This window comes from Oncorhynchus gorbuscha, linkage group LG25 (assembly GCF_021184085.1).
Source record: "Oncorhynchus gorbuscha isolate QuinsamMale2020 ecotype Even-year linkage group LG25, OgorEven_v1.0, whole genome shotgun sequence".
Taxonomy (NCBI): domain Eukaryota; kingdom Metazoa; phylum Chordata; class Actinopteri; order Salmoniformes; family Salmonidae; genus Oncorhynchus; species Oncorhynchus gorbuscha.
In genome coordinates this window covers 25,457,348-25,476,338 of record NC_060197.1, presented here as the reverse complement: position 1 = coordinate 25,476,338, position 18,991 = coordinate 25,457,348, and the positions used below count along the sequence as shown (strand labels likewise).

Below are 18,991 nucleotides of genomic sequence, written 5' to 3'. Positions count from 1 at the left end.
CTGAGACACACACAGGAGACACACAGATACCGGTTAAGTATGACTATTGTTCAGACAGGGAACACTTAAGCCTGTCGCACGCTTCCCAGTAGAAACAGTTGCTACAGTTGCATTTCAGAACATTTGTGGATATTACATTTTTTTTCTTGAGGCAAGTTGTAGTTCGGTAGCACAAGTCTACGCCCCTTTGTCTGTGATTGGGAACTATGGACAGGATTCTTCAATTAAGTGTTTGTAGTCATTCAACGAGAGACGACGACTTTTCATGCATATTTTTTCACTTGAGAAATACTGCACCAAACATCTTCGTTAGATGTAAAATTGTGAGACAAAGACTTCCCTCAGGAAAAATGTCAAAATTAATTCCAGATTTCTTGATTTATCTTTGAATAATTCTGACTACTTTGAGGAAGTGCATACAGGCTACAATGTTTATACGGCATCTCAAGAGGGACAAACAGTAAAATTGCAGTTTTTATCTAATTTTTCAAGGGGCACAGACGTTTGAACCTAGTATGCGGGCACCTTTAGGCTGCGTTTCAAATGGCTCACTATTCCCTATATACAGTAGTGCACCATTTTTGACCAGAGCCCTATTGGCCCAGTGTTAGGAATAGGGTGCTATTTCGGGCACAGTCTTAGAGGTCCGTTAACACAACCCTTCCTTCATTTTCTCTTTGCTCCAACATCCCCAATAAATCATTTCCTCTTCCCCTGCCTTCTCTTACACCTCATCTTTACTGATGGGTCGACTCTTTCTAAAGATTGTGCATCTAGAGAAGCACTATAATTTCACCTCTCTCTCTCCCCCTCCCTCCCTCTTCTCAGAGCCTTCTCTCCAATTTCACTGGTCATACCTCTTCCCCGCCCGCCCTCCCTCCCTCCCTCCTTCCTCGTCTCATGTTCCTGTACCTTTCAGGATGGTTTGATGCTGCTTGGCAGAACAGATGAGTCTGCTGATACCCTCAATGACCTGGCTCTTAGAGTCGACATCCTTCTCCTTCGGCTTCTTACCCAGGAATATGGTGGGAACTACAGACACAGAGAAAGTCAACCTTCATTATAAATGCAATAAGATTTCTAGAACTATATAACCAGGAAGACTATAACAGTCACATCACATACTGTAGGAAGAATGACTGAAGAACACCAACTAGATGGAATGCATCTACTCCACTGATCATTCAGCATTAAAAACTGTGCTTGTTTTTTTAAAACACTGAATTACTTTGATTGTGCCATAGAAAAGTGTTATTCTAAAACTCTTTACCCTTCTTGTTCTTCTCCTTGGTGACCACGGTCATGGCCATGGTGCTGACCTGGGCCTGTGTCTCACTGCTGCCCCCTCCTGGTAGCCTGCTGACCTGCAGGGATCTGAAGGCACTCTTCAGGGTGTTCTTACAGCCTGTGTCGCGCCGTTCGCCCTCTCGGCGTTTCTCCGCCAGCGACGCCAGCCAGTAGTCCACCTGCAACCCAATGGCGTCCACACCTTGGGACATACTGGGGCTCCTGGGACAGGAAGAGGAGGGCCACGAGGACAGGTTAGGATACAATACAGGAAAGAGAAAGTTATGGAGGTTCTGTGCTAACAAAGTATAAAAAGGATTTGTTCATTTGGGAGGTGTAGGGAGGAGGTATTCAGCGACAGAGAGGTTATGGATTCAAGGGCCGGGCATTTCATGCGGTGCATCAACCCTGAGTTTGGCTATAGAGAGGACAAGAGAGTCTGTTACAGCACCAAACCCCAGAACAATGATGGGCTATAACGCTAGAAGCTGCTGATGCAACTGTGGTTATTTTTAGACGGACAGAGAGGATCACTGCTCTAGAGTTTCACCAGGGCAGACATGAAGGGGACATAATGAACCCGAGATGGCTGACCTGAGGAGAAGCAGTGTTGCTGGTAATATTCCCCCCCGCACTCCCTTCCTCCCTCGCTTTTCCCCTTTCCTTTCTTTCACTCAAACAGCGGCAGGCAGATCAGATCAAGGGGGGGACACACACACACACACAGTGCGTTGGTTTATTGGTTCTCGTTCCATTCAGGGACTGATTTAGACACAAAGAGGTATGCAGACACTCTGGCACTTAATTGATCCACTCAAGATCACTCGGAAAGAGAGGAAACGTAGCCGCTCCTGAGAACTGGAATTGCCCAGCACCTTATAATAAGAAATAACAGCACAAAAGACTATACCCCAAGCTAGGGGGGGGGGGTTGGGTGCAGACTTACCCCTGTACTGCGAGAACACTGCTCATAGACGGAGAGGAGGGGGGAGTGGCAGCCTCTTTGATCAGCCCGGTGGGAGAGCCGTGGGAGGGAGGGGACGTAGAGGGAACAGCCAAGCTCCCTGCCACGCCCTCTTCTGTGTCTCCTAGGCGACCGCAGGGGCAAGGGGTGGAGGTGAGATTAATGTCACTATTTGTAATATTATCAAGTAAATAGGCCTAGATGATGGAAATACAGCAGTAAGAGTGTACTTCTTCATTGGTTTTTAAACCACCTACCTGTAGAGGAAGTGTCTGGCTCAATCAGACCAACCTTGACCAACTGGAACACATGACAACATCCTGTTACTACAACATCAGGACAAATACCTCATATTCCAAACACCCTAAATCAGCTGAAGAGTTACTATCCAAACTAGTCCATTTTTATTTTTTATTTTATTTCACCAGGTAAGCTAGTTGAGAGTTCTCATTTGCAACTGCGACCTGGCCAAGATAAAGCATAGCAGGTCGACACATACAACAACACAGAGTTACAGATGGAATTAACAAAACATAGTCAACAATACAGTAGAAAGAAAAAGAACAAATATATACAGTGAGTGCAAATTAGGTCAAATAAGAGAGTTAAGGAAATAAATAGGCCATGGTTGCGAAGTAATTACAATATGGCAATTAAACACTGGAATGGTAGATGTGCAAAAGATGGATGTGCAAGTAGAGATACTGTGGTGCAAAAGGAGCCAAATAAATAAATACTGTATGGGGATGAGGTAGAAGGATGGGCTATATACAGATTTTCAACGGTAGATCTATGGAAGAGTCTACTGAGAGACCTGGCTCACTATATACGTACCCCAATAAAAGGAATGAACTTCTGGTAGGAATCTTCATCGTGCCTGAACAGAGACAAATAATGAGTTATGACCAGTTACATGGGTTTTTAAATTGAATGCCACCTTGTAGTTATTGCTCCGGGTTAAGGTATGCGTTACACCCTGACAGTTTGTGTGTGCGAGCGAGTCCACTCACGTCCTGTGTTTGCAGGTAAGCATGGCCTCAGCGATGGGCAGCTGGTGTGTGACGGTGGCGCCACTGACGTACTGGGAGATCCTACCGGCCACGTCCAACAGGTCTGCAGCACAGGAACACAGATCAAAGATTAGAGGTCATTGGTCAGGCTCTAGAGTGCTAACTTTATGTATCCAGATCCAGTGTGTGTGTGTGTGTGTGTGTGTGTGTGTGCGCGCACCTGTCTGTGGGGGTTCAGAGCGGCTGAACATGTCTCTCCACGCCCCGTCTAAGAACGCAGAGCTGTAACGGTTGTCTATGGCACCCAGGTGCTTAGCAACAGGATGAGAGCCTATAAGACCATAGAGAGAGCGAGAGAGAGAGAAAGACGGAGAGATGATCTTTTAGTGTACGTGATCAAGCCTGACAACAACAACTCTTTTCCATTGTCAACCATTCACTACGCCCGTCACCATGGATACGGACAGAAGGCGCCCATGTTGTTTGTCTCACCCAGGGGCACCACCAGGAACCTCAGGTGGTTGAGCCAATCAGAGGTCTTGCTTGCCAACTGTGTGACAAAGAACTGCAGGATGGCACCAAGGTAGCTCTGACTACCCACCACTGCCACCTTGACCGGCCTGGGCATGGACGAGTTACAGTTACAACTACAGAGGAAAGTAGAGAGGGGGAGAGAGAGATGGGGGGTAAAGATAATCACATAACCCACCAAGTAGCGATGAGCACGGTTAGTCGAATATCCAGGTATTCGAATGGATGCTAGCATTCGACCACTTGAGTATTTTATTTTTAGGCCTACTTTGACAATGAAAAAGCTTTGCTATAAAATGTAATTTGACTATCCTTGTGACATACGAGGATACACCATGACATTTGAAATACTTCACTTAAAAAATAAAGAAAATGAGAGAGAGAGAGAGAGAGAGAGAGAGAGGAGCTGAGAGAGACTGAGTTTGGCAGTCTAAATATTTCATAGACAGTGAGATTAATAGAGCATAGATAATGTGTTAGACCAACAGACTCACAACTCTGTGTGTGTGTGTGCTCGTACGCATGCATATAAAGTGTTAGACTTACAACTTCTGGATGCGTGTGAGGACAGCAGACAGCACCGCCTGGATCTCAGCTCCTGAACACGTACACACCACCGGGTGCCTCTGTACCTGCAGCTGCTCTCCCACGTACTGGAACACACACACACACTTAAAGAACTGCAGCAACATACAGGTTTGTTCTGACACAACACACACACACACACACACGCGTGTGCACACACCAGTGATGCGCGGGAGGACTCATAACCCACAGTACCTGCGGTTATATCCGCGGGGTGGATGAGTTTAGGGTCAAGGGCGGGTTAAATAAAGAGAAAAGAATAACATAGAAATTGCACAAGGATTCTGGATTTTTTAAAATCTATAGGCTACATTTGTTTTTCATTCATTATTTTAGGTTATCTGGTATTAGTGACTAAGGGCCTAACTGTACCCACCAAATAGCCTAGACGGGCAAATCGCCAAATGCTTTTGGGAACGGGCAAAAAAAACTTAGCGCCGATCCGCAGAGGAAAAAAAGGACAATGTCGAAGTTGAATTCAATAAGAGAAAAGCTGCGAAATGGAGAGTTGGCCTCCGATTTTCACATATGGTCAGGCTGTTACGGATGGGTTATTAACACCACCAGCACACACGGTTCTTACCTGGCCCTGCCAGTCGGTGCCATTGACCAGGATGAGACTCTCAGGCAGAGCCGCGTCAGACAGAAGGATCTGGTTCAGCTGATCATACACCGCCTTCCTCAGAACCTACACACACACACACATACACACACACACGCACACACACACACGCACAAAGTGGAGCAGGTTTTTTTTTTTTGATGACTCAACAACACATACATCATTCATTCTTAGTCTCGTCATCATGGGTACATTCATGTTCTTTATTTAGACAAGAAGGGAGTAGGGGGAGAAGAGGAATGGAGAGAGACAACATTTCTTTCTTGGCATACACTGTGCTCTCCTTAAGCTTGTTTTTGTGTGTTTTTTTTAAAAACCAGGTAAGTTGACATTCTCGTTTACAGCGACGACCTGGGGAATAGTTACAGGGGAGAGGAGGAGGGATGAATGAGCCAATTGTAAACCGGGGATGATTAGGTGGTCGTGATGGTATGAGGGACAGCTTGGGAATTTAGCCAGGACACCGGGGTTAACACCTCTAATCTTACGATAAGTGACCACACAGAGTCAGGACACCCGTTTAACTTCCCATCCGAAATATAAATATAAATATATATACACATATCTATAAATATATATTTGTTGACCAGAGGAAGGGGTGCTTCCTACTGGCCCTCCAACACCACTTCCAGCAGCATCTGGTCACCCATCCATGGATGGATGAGATGTGACAACTGGAACTATAGGACCCCCTGCTATAATTATTATTATTTTTTTAAGTGTGCGTGTGTGTGTGTGTGTGTGTAATGGTGAGAGGGTAGCGTGTCTTGGGGTTATGATATTTATGCCTCTGTAACTACCTCACTCATCATTATTCACGACTCATTCAGGACTATTCGTAATCATAGTAGCATCCACATTCATGTAGAAGTGTTTAGAAACATATTCTATTCTTATTTACAATAAAAGTGACTCCAAAATGACACAGTACATTATTTACCGTTAATTTCCATTGGGGCATAAAATAATCTGAAACACAACCAAAACAAACAGCAAACGCATCAAACAAACTTGTAGTCACTTGACGCAAGCTTGATGTAGTCGTTGCATGCTATGAATATGGGAATGTACAAAAAATGGGTTCATTTCTAAACGGTTCACCAGGGATGAAAATATCCTCAAATTAAAGTTGTCAGTCTGTACTATAACCTCAGTCATTGTAGAACTTCAAAATCATCCAAAGTGCTGGAGTATAGAGCCAAAACAACAACTAAATGGAACCCCGGTCCCAATACTTTTGGCGCTCACAGTAGTTTTAAGAATGTGTGTGTGTGTGTGTGTGTGTGTGTGTGTGTGTGTGTGTGTGTGTGTGTGTGTGTGTGTGTGTGTGTGTGTACACATGAGCTACCTGTGAGCTGTGTCCCAGTTCGGGGGATCTCTCGCTGTCGGAGCTGTTGGTCCTCCCCCCTTCACTGATTGGTTTAGACAGCTGTCTCTCTTTCATAGGAGTACTACTCTGTCTCTTCTGTTTGGGGGTGGGGCCCCTGCCATCCAGCCTGTGAAACACACACATACACCTTTAAAGGAGACCGATCCCCAGTTCAACCAGTGTGGAGGGTATTACACATTTGTGTTAAAACTCCAAACTGACCCCAAACCCTTTCCTCTGGGGATGAATGATTGGAACAATTCTACCTTTCTGAGGAAAATATGCACATCTGCAAAGGCACCTGGGAGGTTGGTTTGGTATCAGGCATGTGTCATTTTGTTGGAGTCACTATGGCAAGAGTCTGCGTGTGTGTGTGTGTTTGTAGTTACCTGGGGGAGGGCATGGTCTGTCCTCCTCCACTCTTGCTGCTCTTCAGGGGCGTACGGGGTTTCTCAGCCCCTGACACCGTAATACAGGGGCCCTCCGGAAACATCTCCTGATCCGTCAACTCCTGCACACAGAACGCACACAGATTAGCTTGAGCTCAGAATGGATCGCTACCTCTTACACAGCACACAGAGCCTGTTAGCGCGTCTCACCAGCGTGTCCGTCTCAGAGAGGGTCTCCACCTCCAGGTTGCGACTGCGAGAGTGTTTCATCTCCACAGGCCGCTGCTCCCCCTGCTGGAGACATGCAGGAAATACAGTCACTACCATTACATTACATTACATTTAAGTCATTTAGCAGACGCTCTTATCCAGAGCGACTTACAAATTGGTGCATTCACCTTATGACATCCAGTGGAACAGTCACTACCACACATCTCACCGAGCCATGTATTACCAGACTGATGATCACGGGATGACCGATGCGCCGTGAAACTCGCAAGAACCGGCCGGTTGAACGCAGGCTACACTTCACCTGGTGTGAATATCAATCCTTCACCTTCGCCCTCTTTTTTCCCCTCGAACATTCCTCTCTTGTTGTCTCCTTTCTGTTTAAGCCCCTTCTCACAAGATTCTTCCGGGACCGAGAGACTGAAAAATTGTTTCTATCTCAAGGCCATCAGACTGTTCACTTCATGGTGACAGGGGGGGCAGTATTGAGTAGCTTGGATGAATAAGGTGCCCAGAGTAAACTGCCTGCTACTCTGTCCCAGATGCTAATATATGCATGTTATTAGTAGTATTGGATAGAAAACTGTTTGAATGATGTCTGTGAGTATAACAGAACTCATATGGCAGGCGAAAACCTGATACAAATCCAACCAGGAAGTAGGAAATCTGAGGTTTGTAGTTTCATTTAAGTGATTGCCTATCCAATATGCTGTGTCTATGGGGCCAGATTGTAGTTCCCAAGGCTTCCAGATGTCAACATTCTTTAGAAAGTTGTTTGAGGCTTCTATTGTGGAAGGAGGTCAAATAAGAGCTGTTTCAACAAGTGGACCAGGCTGTGGCTAATCAGTTGTTTACTGCGCGGTCACACGGGTTCCTTCTTTTTCCCTCTGTAATGAATACGCTATTGTCCGGTTGGAATATTATTGAAGAATTATTATAAAAAGACCCTAAGGATTGATTGTAAACATCGTTTGATATGTTTCTACAAACTGTAATGGAACTCCTTTTGACTTTGTCTGGATTTTGCGCTCGTGCATTGTGCCCTTGGAATAGTGAACTAAACATTTGAACATAAATATGGACGTAATCGAACAAAACAAACATTTCTTGTGAAAGTGGGAGTCCCGGGAGTGCATTCCGACGAAGATCAGCAAAGGTAAGTAAAGATTGATAATGCTATTTATGATTTTTGTGGACTCCACAATTTGGCGAGTAACTGTATGGCTTGTTTTGTGGCTGAACTCTGTTCTCAGATGATTGAACATTGTGCTTTTGCCGTAAAGCTTTTTTGAAATCTGACAGCGGTTGCATTAAGAACAAGTTTGTCTTTAATTCTATGTAAAACATGTATCTTTCATCAGTTTATGATGAGTATTTCTGTTATTTGATGTGGCTCTCTTCAGTTGGAAAATGGCTGAATGCTTTCTGTGACTAGTTGCTGACCTAACATAACGATATGTTCTGCTTTCGCCGAAAAGCCTTTTTTGCAATCGGCAACTGTGGTTGGATTAACGAGAAGCGTATCTTTAAAATGGTGTAAAATACTTGTATGGTTGAGGAATTTTAATTATGAGATTTCTGTTTTGAATTTGGCGGCCTGCAATTTCCCTGGCTGTTGGCGAGGTTGGACGCTAGCGTCCCGAACGATCCCAGAGAGGTTAAACAGCCATCATCAACACAGAGGCTGCTGCCTACACACAGACTTGAAATCATTTGGCCACTAGTCACTTTATTAATGCCACTTTAATAATGTTTACACATCTTGCATTACTCATCCCATATGTATATACTGTATTTTATACCATCTATTGCGTCTTGCCTATGCCGCTCGGTCATTGCTAATCCATATATTTATATGTACATATTCTTATTCCATCCTTTTACCTAGATGTGTGTGCATTAGGTAGTTGTGGAATTGTTAGATTACTTGTTGATATTGCTGCACTGTCGGGACTAGAAGCACAAGCATTTTTCGCAACACTCGCAATAAGATCTGCTAACCATGTGTATGTGACCAATAAAAATAGATTTGACCCCCCCCCTCCATCCTTTAATGCATTACTTTATACCCCCCCCTTCCTCCTCTCTCCCTCCATTACTCACAGGGCTGAAGCAGGCATCTCGTCCCAGGCTCCCTCCCCTGCTGTTCAGGCTGGTGATTTCCGTCTGAGAGCTGGACTGGGACATTCCCTCAAAGAACGGCCTGGATGGACACACACACACACACACAAAGTTAGCACCGACTGTAACATACATGGAGCGGTGTGTTCATAGTGATGATCAGTATTAGTTGAGTAATAAAGTTCATCATTAGAAAGAAGATATTCTTCTCTTTTCCTGTTGTATTCCTGTTGTATGTGTTAAAAATGTGTTTTATTCTGTTGTTGCTAGCGATGTTCATAACGTCGCAAAATAAAAATATGCAGTGCATTCGGAAAGTATTCAATGCTGCGGGCGTTTTTTTTGGTACCCTTACCCAGATCTGTGCCTTGACACAATCCTGTCTCGGAGCTCTACGGACAGGTCCTTCGACTTCATGGCTTAGTTTTTACTCAGACATGCACTGTCAACTGTGGGATCTTGTACAGACAGGCGTGTGCCTTTCCAAATCATGTCCAATCAATTGAATTTACCACAAGGTGGACTCCAATCAAGTTGTAGAAACATCTCAAGGGTGATCAATGGAAACAGGATGCACCGGAGCTCAATTTCGAGTCTCATAGCAAAGGGTCTGAATACTTATGTAAATAAGGTATTTCTGTTTAAAAATGTTTAATACATTTGCAAAAATGATTTTTTTTGCTTTTTCATTATGGGGTATTGTGTGTAGATTGTGAATGATTGAGAGAGACTCCCGAGTGGCTCAGTGGTTTAAGGCACTGCATCGCAGTTGCATGCTGTGCCATTAGAGATCCAGGCTCTGTCGAAGTTGGCTGCGACCGGGAGACCAATGGGGCGGCGCACAATTGGCCCAGCGTCGTCCGGGTTAGGCCGGTAGGGATGTTCTTGTCCCATCGCGCTCTAGCGACTCCTGTGGCGGGCCGGGCCCAATGCACAGTGACACGGTCGCCAGGTGTACGGTGTTTCCTCCGACACATTGGTGCGGCTGGCTTCCAGGTTAAGCGGGCATTGTGTCAAGAAGCAGTGCGGCTTGGTTGGGTTGTGTTTCGGAGGACTTGACCTTCACCTCTCCAAAGTATGTATGGTAATTGCAGCAATGAGACAAGACCAATTGGATACCACGAAATTGATGGGTAAAAAATAAAATAAAAATGTATTTATAAATTTATAAAAAGTCAGGATTTTAAATATATTTTTTTATCCATTTTAGAATCAATTTTGTAACCTAACAAAATGTGAAAAAAGTTGAGGGCTCTGAATACTTACCGAATGCACTGTACGTAAAGGCCAAAGCATGATTGGGTTAGGTGCGCACACACACACACACACAGCTACCTGAGTTTAGGTTTGGGTGTGCTGAGGATGCTGTCCGTCTCTTCCATCTCAGGGCCACTGTCAGAGGGGTTGTACATCTCCAGACTGTCATAGAGCTCATCTAAATCCTCCTCCACTTCCTGGATCTGTTCACTAGAGACATGCTCCAGACCAAAACCCACCTGCACACACACACACACACACACACACACACACACACACACACACACACACACACACACACACACACACACACACACACACACACACACACACACACACACACACACACACACACATCAACATATTACACGGGTACAGAAGCATAGCTCACTCATACCAACATCACAGACAGAGGCACAGTCTTATAACGCACAGGCATTGAAAAGGAAACAAAAAATAAAAGAGCTCCAGTTGTATTACCACATCCATCTCTCTGTCTCTCTCTCACACATACTTGTGTGTAGAGAAACACCATCAAATTGCAATTCTAATGTCTGCAACTTGCACAAAACAGGGTGTTAGGAGAAGTGAAACAGAGCGGGGGGGGTGTAAGTCGGGAGTTTGAGTGAAGAATGTTTTTGTATCCCAGTTGATTAGAGACACACACACACCATATAGTCCCCCTCAGATCCGACCTATGCCCCTCCTCTGCTCACCCCATGCCCCCCACTCCCGGAAAGAGGGCCTCAACACGAAAGTCACACATACGCACAGGCCGTGAGCAGGCGAACAGGCCCAGCCCCCGACTCTTACACAAGCTCAAGCCAATGGCATGTACCAGATGATCAGCAGGCTCTGCTCACACTTGCCGGTCTGAGGCCAAACCACACGACTAACATTGGACACTTTATGGAACACAAAGGCTTCACTATCTCATCCTTGAAAATCCAAGGCCTGAGGAAATTTGCCTCTGGCCTAAAGAGCAGGAACCTGGACTTCGCCAAAGAAAATCAGAAATACAGACATTGTCATCCTATAAGAAACTAACTCACTCAAATGAATCAAAACAGGAACACTTTACATTAGGCTAGAAATTCAAGAGGAAATTATCTCAACAGAGAAAAACATCCTCCTGTGTGCTACCATACCTTAACGATGATAGCTTCTCCACCCTAGAGGGGGAGATCCACAATTTCCAGGCCCAAGGACATGGGCTCCAGAGTGGCACAGCGGTCTAAGGCACTGCATCTCATTGCTAGAGGTGTCACTACAGACCCTGGTTTGATTCCAGGCTGTATCACAAATGGCCGTGATTGGGATTCCCATGGGCCGGCGCACAATGGTCCCAGCATCGTCCGAGTTAGGTTTTGGCCAAGGTAGGCCGTCATTGTAAATAAGAATTTGTTCTTAACTGACTTGCCTAGTTAAATAATGGTTAGATCAAATAAAAAACTAGTCTGCGGCAACCAAAATGCCAGAACTAAACAAGAAAATAACCTGACACCCTCAGTACACAGGGGAACAAACACCTACCTGGAGGTGACAGCATTCCCTCCCCCATATACCAACCTCGGCACAACTACAACAACATAACCAACAAAAACTCCTGCACGCTGGTTATGTACATCGTCAATGGTAGGCTTCGAGGGGACTCCTACGGTAGGTACACCTATAGCCCATCTCTTGGCAGTAGTACTGTAGCCGACTTTATCACTGACCTCAACCCAGAGTCTCTCAGAGCGTTCAGTCAGCCCACTGACACCCCTATCAGACCACAGCAAAATCACGAGTCTACTTGAACAGAGCAATCCTCAATCATGAGGCATCAAAGCCAAAGGAACTGAATAATATTAAGAAATGCTATAGATGGAAGGAAAGTAGTGTGGAAACCTACCAAAAAAACTATTAGGCAACAACAAATTAAATCCCTTTTTAGACAACTTCCTGGACAAAAGGTTTCACTGTAATAGTGAAGGTGTAAACTTGACAGTAGAAAACCTAAACCGTATACAGAATACTCCTGGGAAAATTGTATCACAGAGTTATCTATCCAAAATGTAGATCTATGGATAAACCAATACTCCAGGCTTTTTGGCCCGATACCAAAGAACAGCAAAAAATTATACATGATCAAATACAAAATCTTAGAATCATCTATTAAAAGACGACCAGAACCCACTGGAATATCCAATTATATTGAATGAACTAGAGGACAAAAACCCTCCAATCCAAAAAGGCCTGTGGTGTTGAAGGTATCCTAAATTAAATGAAAATATACAAACCACAAATTCCAATGGACTATTCTTAAAAATCATCTTCAGCTCTGCCATCTTCCCCAATATTTGGAACCAAAGACTGATTACCCCAATCCACAAAGCTGGAGAAAAATTTGACCACCATATCTACCGTGGGCAGCAGCAACCTTGGGAAAAATCCTCTGCATTTTCATTAACAGCTGACTCGCTCATTACATTGTTTTCATTAAGGAAATGTATAAATGTCAAATTGGCTTTTTACCAAATTACTGTACGACAGACCACGTATTCACCCTGCACACCCTAATTGACAAGCAACAACAAAAAAACAATGGCAAAGTCTTCTCATGCTTTGAAAATTTCAAAACTTTTTTTGACTCAATTTGGCATCAGGGTCTTCTATTCAAATTGATGGAACGAGGTATTGGGGGGAAAACATACAACACTATAAAATCCATGTACACAAACAACAAGTGTGCTGTTAAAATTGGCAAAAAAGCAAATTTCTTTGCTCTGGGCCATGGGGTGAGACAGGGATGCAGCTTAAGCCCCACCCTCTTCACCATATATATCAACGAATTGGCAAGGGCACTAGAACAGTCTGCAGCCCTCGGCCTCACCCTACTAGAATCTGAAATCAAATGTCTACAGTTTGCTGAAGATCTGGTGCTTCTGTCCCCAACCAAGGAGGGCCTACAGCAGCACCTTGATCTTCTGTACAGATTCTGTCAGACCTGGGCCCTGACAGTAAATTTCAGGGCCCAGACAAAAATAATGGTGTTCCAAAAAAGGTCCAGTTGCCTGAACGACAAGTACATATTCCATCTAGACACTGTTGAGCACACAAAAAAACTATACATACCTCAACCTAAACATCAGCGCCACAGGTAACTTCCACAAAGCTGTAAACGATCTGAGAGACAAGGCAAGAAGGGCCTTCTATGCCATCAAAAGGAACATAACATTTGACATACCAATTAGGATCTGGCAAAAAATACCCGAATCAGTTATAGAACCCATTGCTCTTTATGGTTGTGAAGTCTGGGATCTGCTCACTAACCAAGAATTGACAAAACGGGAAACACCTAATTCGGGGCCATGCATGTAGAACTCTTCAAATAAATATACTCTGTGTACATCGTTAAAAAAATATATAATAATACATGCAGAGCAGAATTAAGGCAGATATTCGCTGATTATAAAAATACAAAAAAGAGCCCTTAATTTCTACAACCACCTAAAAGGAAGTGATTCCCAAACCTTCCATAAAAAAGCCATCACCTACAAAAGAGATGAACCTGGAGATGGGTCCCCTAAACAAGCTGGTCCTGGGGCTCTGTTCACAAACACAAACAGACCCCACAGAGCCCCAGGACAGCAACACAATTAGCAGCAACCAGATCATGAAAAAAAAGGGAATTATTTGACAAATTGGAAAGAATTACAGTAGGGCTAGAATGCTATTTGTCCAGAGAGTACACAGTACACAGGAAAGCTTTGACTATGTACAAACTCAGTGAGCATAGCCTTGCTATTGAGAAAGGCTGCTGTAGACAGACCTGGCTCTCAAGAGAAGACAGGCTATGTGCCCACAACATGGAGGTGGAAACTGAGCTGCACTTCCTAACCTCCTGCCAAATGTATGACCCTATTAGACACATTTCCCTCAGATTACACAGACCCACAAAGAATTCGAAAACAAACCCAATTTTGATAAACTCCCATATCTACTGGGTGAAATCCCACAGTGTGCCATCACCGCAGCAAGATGTGTGACATGTTGCTACAAGAAAAGGGCAACCAGTGAAGAACACCACTGTAAATACAAACCATATTTATGTTTATTTATTTTCCCTTTTGTACTATTTTCCCATCATTAAAACACTGTATATAGACATATCACATTTGAAATGTCTTTATTCTTTTGGAACTTTTGTGAGTGTAATGTTTCATGTACATTTTTTATTGTTTATTTCACTTGTGTTTATTATCCATCTCACTTGCTTTGGCAATGTCAACGTGTTTCCTAGCCCCTGAAATTGAATTGAGAGAGAAAGACAAGAAACGAGGAGAGAGAGAAGGAGCGCTAGCGAGATGCCTACCTCATCAGAAACCTTGAACCTTTTCAGCAGAGCCACAAACTTCTGCTTGATGTTTGGTTGCTGTAAGAGAGACAACTATTATTTTCCCCCGGGGTTAAGTGTTCTGAGAAACATAGAGTTCGTGGACAACTGTCAAGCAACAGCACATTTCTCTATAGACCTGGGTCAAATTCATTAGTGCAAAACGCTGTTTTTTTTCCATAAAGAAAACGAAAACAAGCGTTTCTTATAGAACGAGCGTAGGTGGTCCCCCCCCCCGTGTCAGTCCATTATCTTCCGTCCGGTGCCTTTTGAAAATTACCCATCTACAAACCCTTGAATGAATATGAATATCAACTGACCAGAGAACAGATCATTTAAGATGCTGCTGCAGTCCAAGACAAATGATGCTCAGGTGTTTTACAGTGTATTCTATCATATATAGTGACTAGTGGAGCCATGGCCTCATTCTGCATGCATGTGTGTGTGTGTGTGCGTGGGGTGCATGTGTGTGTGTGGGTGCATGCGGGAGTGTGTGTGCGGGAGTGTGTGTTTGGATATATTTTCAGAATCGTCTGTTTGCCTCCTGGGAAATGTAATTACACACATTGAAGAAGAACGGGAGGAACAGAGTGATTGCAGAATTAGGGACAAAGGAGGGAGAACAATAGAGGGAGAGGTTGACTGAAGAGAGGGGTGGAGAGAGGGATGGGTGGAAAAAGAGGGGGATAGAGGGAGGTGTAAAGAGGAGGTTTGAGAGCAGTAGAATGGAGTGAAAGGGGGAGAGGGGGATGGGCGTGATTGGAGGGAGGGAGAGAAGGGTTTCTCACTCTAGTGATGGAAGCGTTGGAGGTGAGCTTCCGTCGGGGCTTCTTCTTCCTCACCTCATCCTCATCACAGATACTGTCAGAGAGAGAGAGAGAGAGAGAGAGAGAGAGAGAGAGAGAGAGAGAGAGAGAGAGAGAGAGAGAGAGAGAGAGAGAGAGAGAGAGAGAGAAGTGGAGAGGAGAAAGAGTGATGACACAGAGAGAGGGGGGAGGATTGGAGAGTTATTCAGAGCATGAGACACACACTCACAGCAGGTTATTTATACCCTACCAACCGTGACCTCCTTCCCTCCATCCTTTCACTAGTCCTCTCCTTCACTCCTCGCCCCTTCCATACCTCCATTCACTCTATTCATCTGTCCTCCCCGAGCCATGTCCCCCTCTTCTTATCTATTCATTCTGTCTGCTTGCTGCTTTCTCTCCTCTCCTTCTCACTCCATCACCTCCCTCCCTCCTCCTCAAATCCCTTGGGCTCCAGGTATCTCTGCTTCACAAACAAGACAGGACAAAAAGACGCGCGCACACACACACACACACACACACACACACACACACACACACACACACACACACACACACACACACACACACACACACACACCTGGCCGTGGATCGGGTCGTCACTGCCCTCCTGTTCTGATGAGTAGCTCTCCTCTTCTTCCTCAGAATAGTTATCAATGTCTGGAGAACGATCTGGAGAGAGAGGTGATAGAGGGGGAAGCAGAGAGAGGTGATAGAGGGGGAAGCAGAGAGAGAGGTGATAGAGGGGGAAGGAGAGGGAGAGAGGAAGCATTAATGGTTAGGAAGGAAGGAGGGGAAAAGTCTAAGAGGGAGTAGAGGGATGGAGCGCAGAGAGAGAGTGACAGAGACTCAGATCCCTTACCAGACATCTTGGCCTTGGGTCCCTCGTGGTCAATGGGCTGGCTGGAGAGGGAGTAGACCCTGACCTCCGCCACAGGCACTGAGGCATCCTTCAACTGGCTGTGGAGCCCCAACACCTGGGCCCCCTCACTGGGATGCTGCATCACCTGGACATGGGAGGGGGGATGGAAACAGGGGGAAAGATGAGAGTGAAGACAAAGGGATAGAAGAGAGCACACAGAGACAGAAAGGACACAGACAGAGACAGAGGAGAGAGGAGAGAGAGCGGGACAGAGAGGGACCGAGACGGACAGAGAGGGACCGAGACGGACAGAGAGGGACCGAGACGGACAGAGAGGGACCGAGACGGACAGAGAGAGGACCGAGACAGACAGACGGACAGACAGAGAGACGGACAGACAGAGAGACGGACAGACAGAGACCGAGACGGACAGACAGAGAGGGACCGACAGAGAGGGACCGACGGACAGAGAGGGACCGACGGACAGACAGAGAGACGGACAGACAGAGAGACGGACAGACAGAGAGACGGACAGACAGAGAGACGGACAGACAGAGAGACGGACAGACAGAGAGACGGACAGACAGAGAGACGGACAGACAGAGAGACGGACAGACAGAGAGACGGACAGACAGAGAGACGGACAGACAGAGAGACGGACAGACAGAGAGACGGACAGACAGAGAGACGGACAGACAGAGAGACGGACAGACAGAGAGACGGACAGACAGAGAGACGGACAGACAGAGAGACGGACAGACAGAGAGACGGACAGAGAGGGGGACAGAGAGGGGGACAGAGGGGGACAGAGAGGGGGACAGAGAAAATAGAAAACAGAGGGAAACAAAAAGGGATCACCACATATTTTGTACAAAGGCTGGTGTTCAGAACAGCATCAGCTCTCTTCCCCCCTTCTCTCTGCAGTCTGGTCACAGACTAATGAAGTCTACACATCCTATTACACAGGCAGCAGTCACACACACACACACACACAAATGCAGCAGCTACAGCGCAGTTCTTTTATTAAACTTCAAAAACACTGCCAGAGCTTTGGGTAGAGCGTGTCAGAATGACATGGAGTGTTGTGACAGAGTGCTGTGGCTACACTGAGGTTTACTAAAGGCTTGATTAAAGGTGTAGCTGGTTGAATGAAGGTTGAACAGAGGTTAGCCAAAGGCAAAATAGACTTTAAACACCAACTGTTAGCTACTGTAAAGGTAGATCTACGTAAAGTAAGTAGCCTCGTCTGAGCCAGAATGGCCCTCAGGGCAGGAGCCTATTTCCTTTCTGTGCGACTTGTAAAGGCGTGGTGAAGATCGATCAAATATACGTTAAACCAAGGATGATTGGAGATGAAATAGGAATTGAATAATAATGTTGACAAGAGGTTAAGGTTGAATAAAAGGTTAGAGGTTAGCGCCGTACCTCAGCCATGTTGATGTGACCCAGCGCCAGTGTCTTGTAGCCCAAGATGGTTCGGTTCTTATAGCGTTTGCGACGCTGCAGCATGATCTGAAGCTTGTTGGCGTCTCTCTTCAGGAAGTGGGGGTACTGTGAGGACACACACACACACACACACAGAGAGAGAGAACCATGACAGACTCATCGTCAGACTGTAGAAACTACACAGATATAGAATCGGAGTGTTGAGTAATGTTCCTGTTCTGCGACCGGTCTCTGACTCTGTAGTGACAGGTCACAACTCGTAACACCCCCCAAATCAGACTAACCTACAGTGACCGGAGCGCTCCGCAGCAACCTTCAACGGAAAGTTCAACCGACTTGAAGATATGAAATCACCCCGGTTCTGCAGTCTGTAACAACCCCGTTACCCACGTACAGAAACAACTGACCTCGATAAAACGGGACTGTTTTTGTGTGTTTGTGTTGCAGTACCACAGCGATGCGGACTACTCGTTTCTGATTCAGATAAATGGGACAGTCGGACGTCTCTGGGACAGATAATAATATAAAACCTAGAGAGAGAAAAAAAATGAACTCTGCCAAGAGCTGAGGACTGCATGGTAAAAAAATACTAATAATAATAATAATAATTTACCGGCACACGAGAAAATTATTTAGTGTAGAGGTGCTGAAAAACGGAGAATAAACTGGAAGCTAGAAAAACAAAAAAGACTCGCACACTCCAAATGTATAACCTCCCAGTAACACATCGGGTAATACATTTAAAAATATATATTTTAAACATCCATGTTTCGGCATCACTGTGCCTTCATCAGGGCAATGTACAGAATATCGGTGGGGATCCCTTACTGAAAAGGTCAAGGACACTTTAATATTTTACCTGGTTGGGGGGGTTGGTGTGAGTGGTGACCCCGTTCCTATGTACATAGTCTCAGTTGCAAGGCCAGCCCTACTGTATTTGTAATAGCAGTAGTAGTAGTAGTATTGTACCTGTAGAGAGAAGGTGAGCTGAAGGTCTGTCTCCGTCAGTCCCGCTGAAGACAACAAGATCTCATTGGACCTCAGGATACGCTTAGAACCCTGAGGGAGGGAGGCAGGGAGGCAGGGAGGGTCGGATCATGAATAGCAGAATAAAAAGAGGTCGAGGAGGGAGGGAG

At 45.3% G+C, this 18,991-nt stretch overlaps 1 protein-coding gene across 2 annotated transcripts in view; it reads right to left on the bottom strand.

The window, feature by feature from the left end:
• LOC124014529 (phosphofurin acidic cluster sorting protein 1-like) overlaps window positions 1–18,991 on the bottom strand; it is a 51,464-nt gene that overhangs the window by 4,728 nt on the left and 27,745 nt on the right. Inside the window, exons 3-23 of one of the 2 annotated variants that reach the window (XM_046329634.1) lie at window positions 18,825–18,914; window positions 17,835–17,960; window positions 16,410–16,554; window positions 16,120–16,219; window positions 15,530–15,602; window positions 14,721–14,780; window positions 10,442–10,602; window positions 9,089–9,188; window positions 6,968–7,048; window positions 6,758–6,879; window positions 6,348–6,495; window positions 4,961–5,065; window positions 4,339–4,445; window positions 3,754–3,908; window positions 3,482–3,592; window positions 3,262–3,364; window positions 3,086–3,128; window positions 2,509–2,551; window positions 2,234–2,375; window positions 1,271–1,509; window positions 913–1,032 (exon numbers count right to left, since the gene is read on the bottom strand). In XM_046329634.1, the coding sequence (XP_046185590.1) occupies window positions 913–1,032; window positions 1,271–1,509; window positions 2,234–2,375; window positions 2,509–2,551; window positions 3,086–3,128; window positions 3,262–3,364; window positions 3,482–3,592; window positions 3,754–3,908; window positions 4,339–4,445; window positions 4,961–5,065; window positions 6,348–6,495; window positions 6,758–6,879; window positions 6,968–7,048; window positions 9,089–9,188; window positions 10,442–10,602; window positions 14,721–14,780; window positions 15,530–15,602; window positions 16,120–16,219; window positions 16,410–16,554; window positions 17,835–17,960; window positions 18,825–18,914 (2,374 nt within the window). Of the gene's footprint in view, window positions 1–912; window positions 1,033–1,270; window positions 1,510–2,233; window positions 2,376–2,508; window positions 2,552–3,085; window positions 3,129–3,261; window positions 3,365–3,481; window positions 3,593–3,753; window positions 3,909–4,338; window positions 4,446–4,960; window positions 5,066–6,347; window positions 6,496–6,757; window positions 6,880–6,967; window positions 7,052–9,088; window positions 9,189–10,441; window positions 10,603–14,720; window positions 14,781–15,529; window positions 15,603–16,119; window positions 16,220–16,409; window positions 16,555–17,834; window positions 17,961–18,824; window positions 18,915–18,991 lie in introns of both variants that reach the window. The other variant, XM_046329633.1, reaches the window with a different exon arrangement.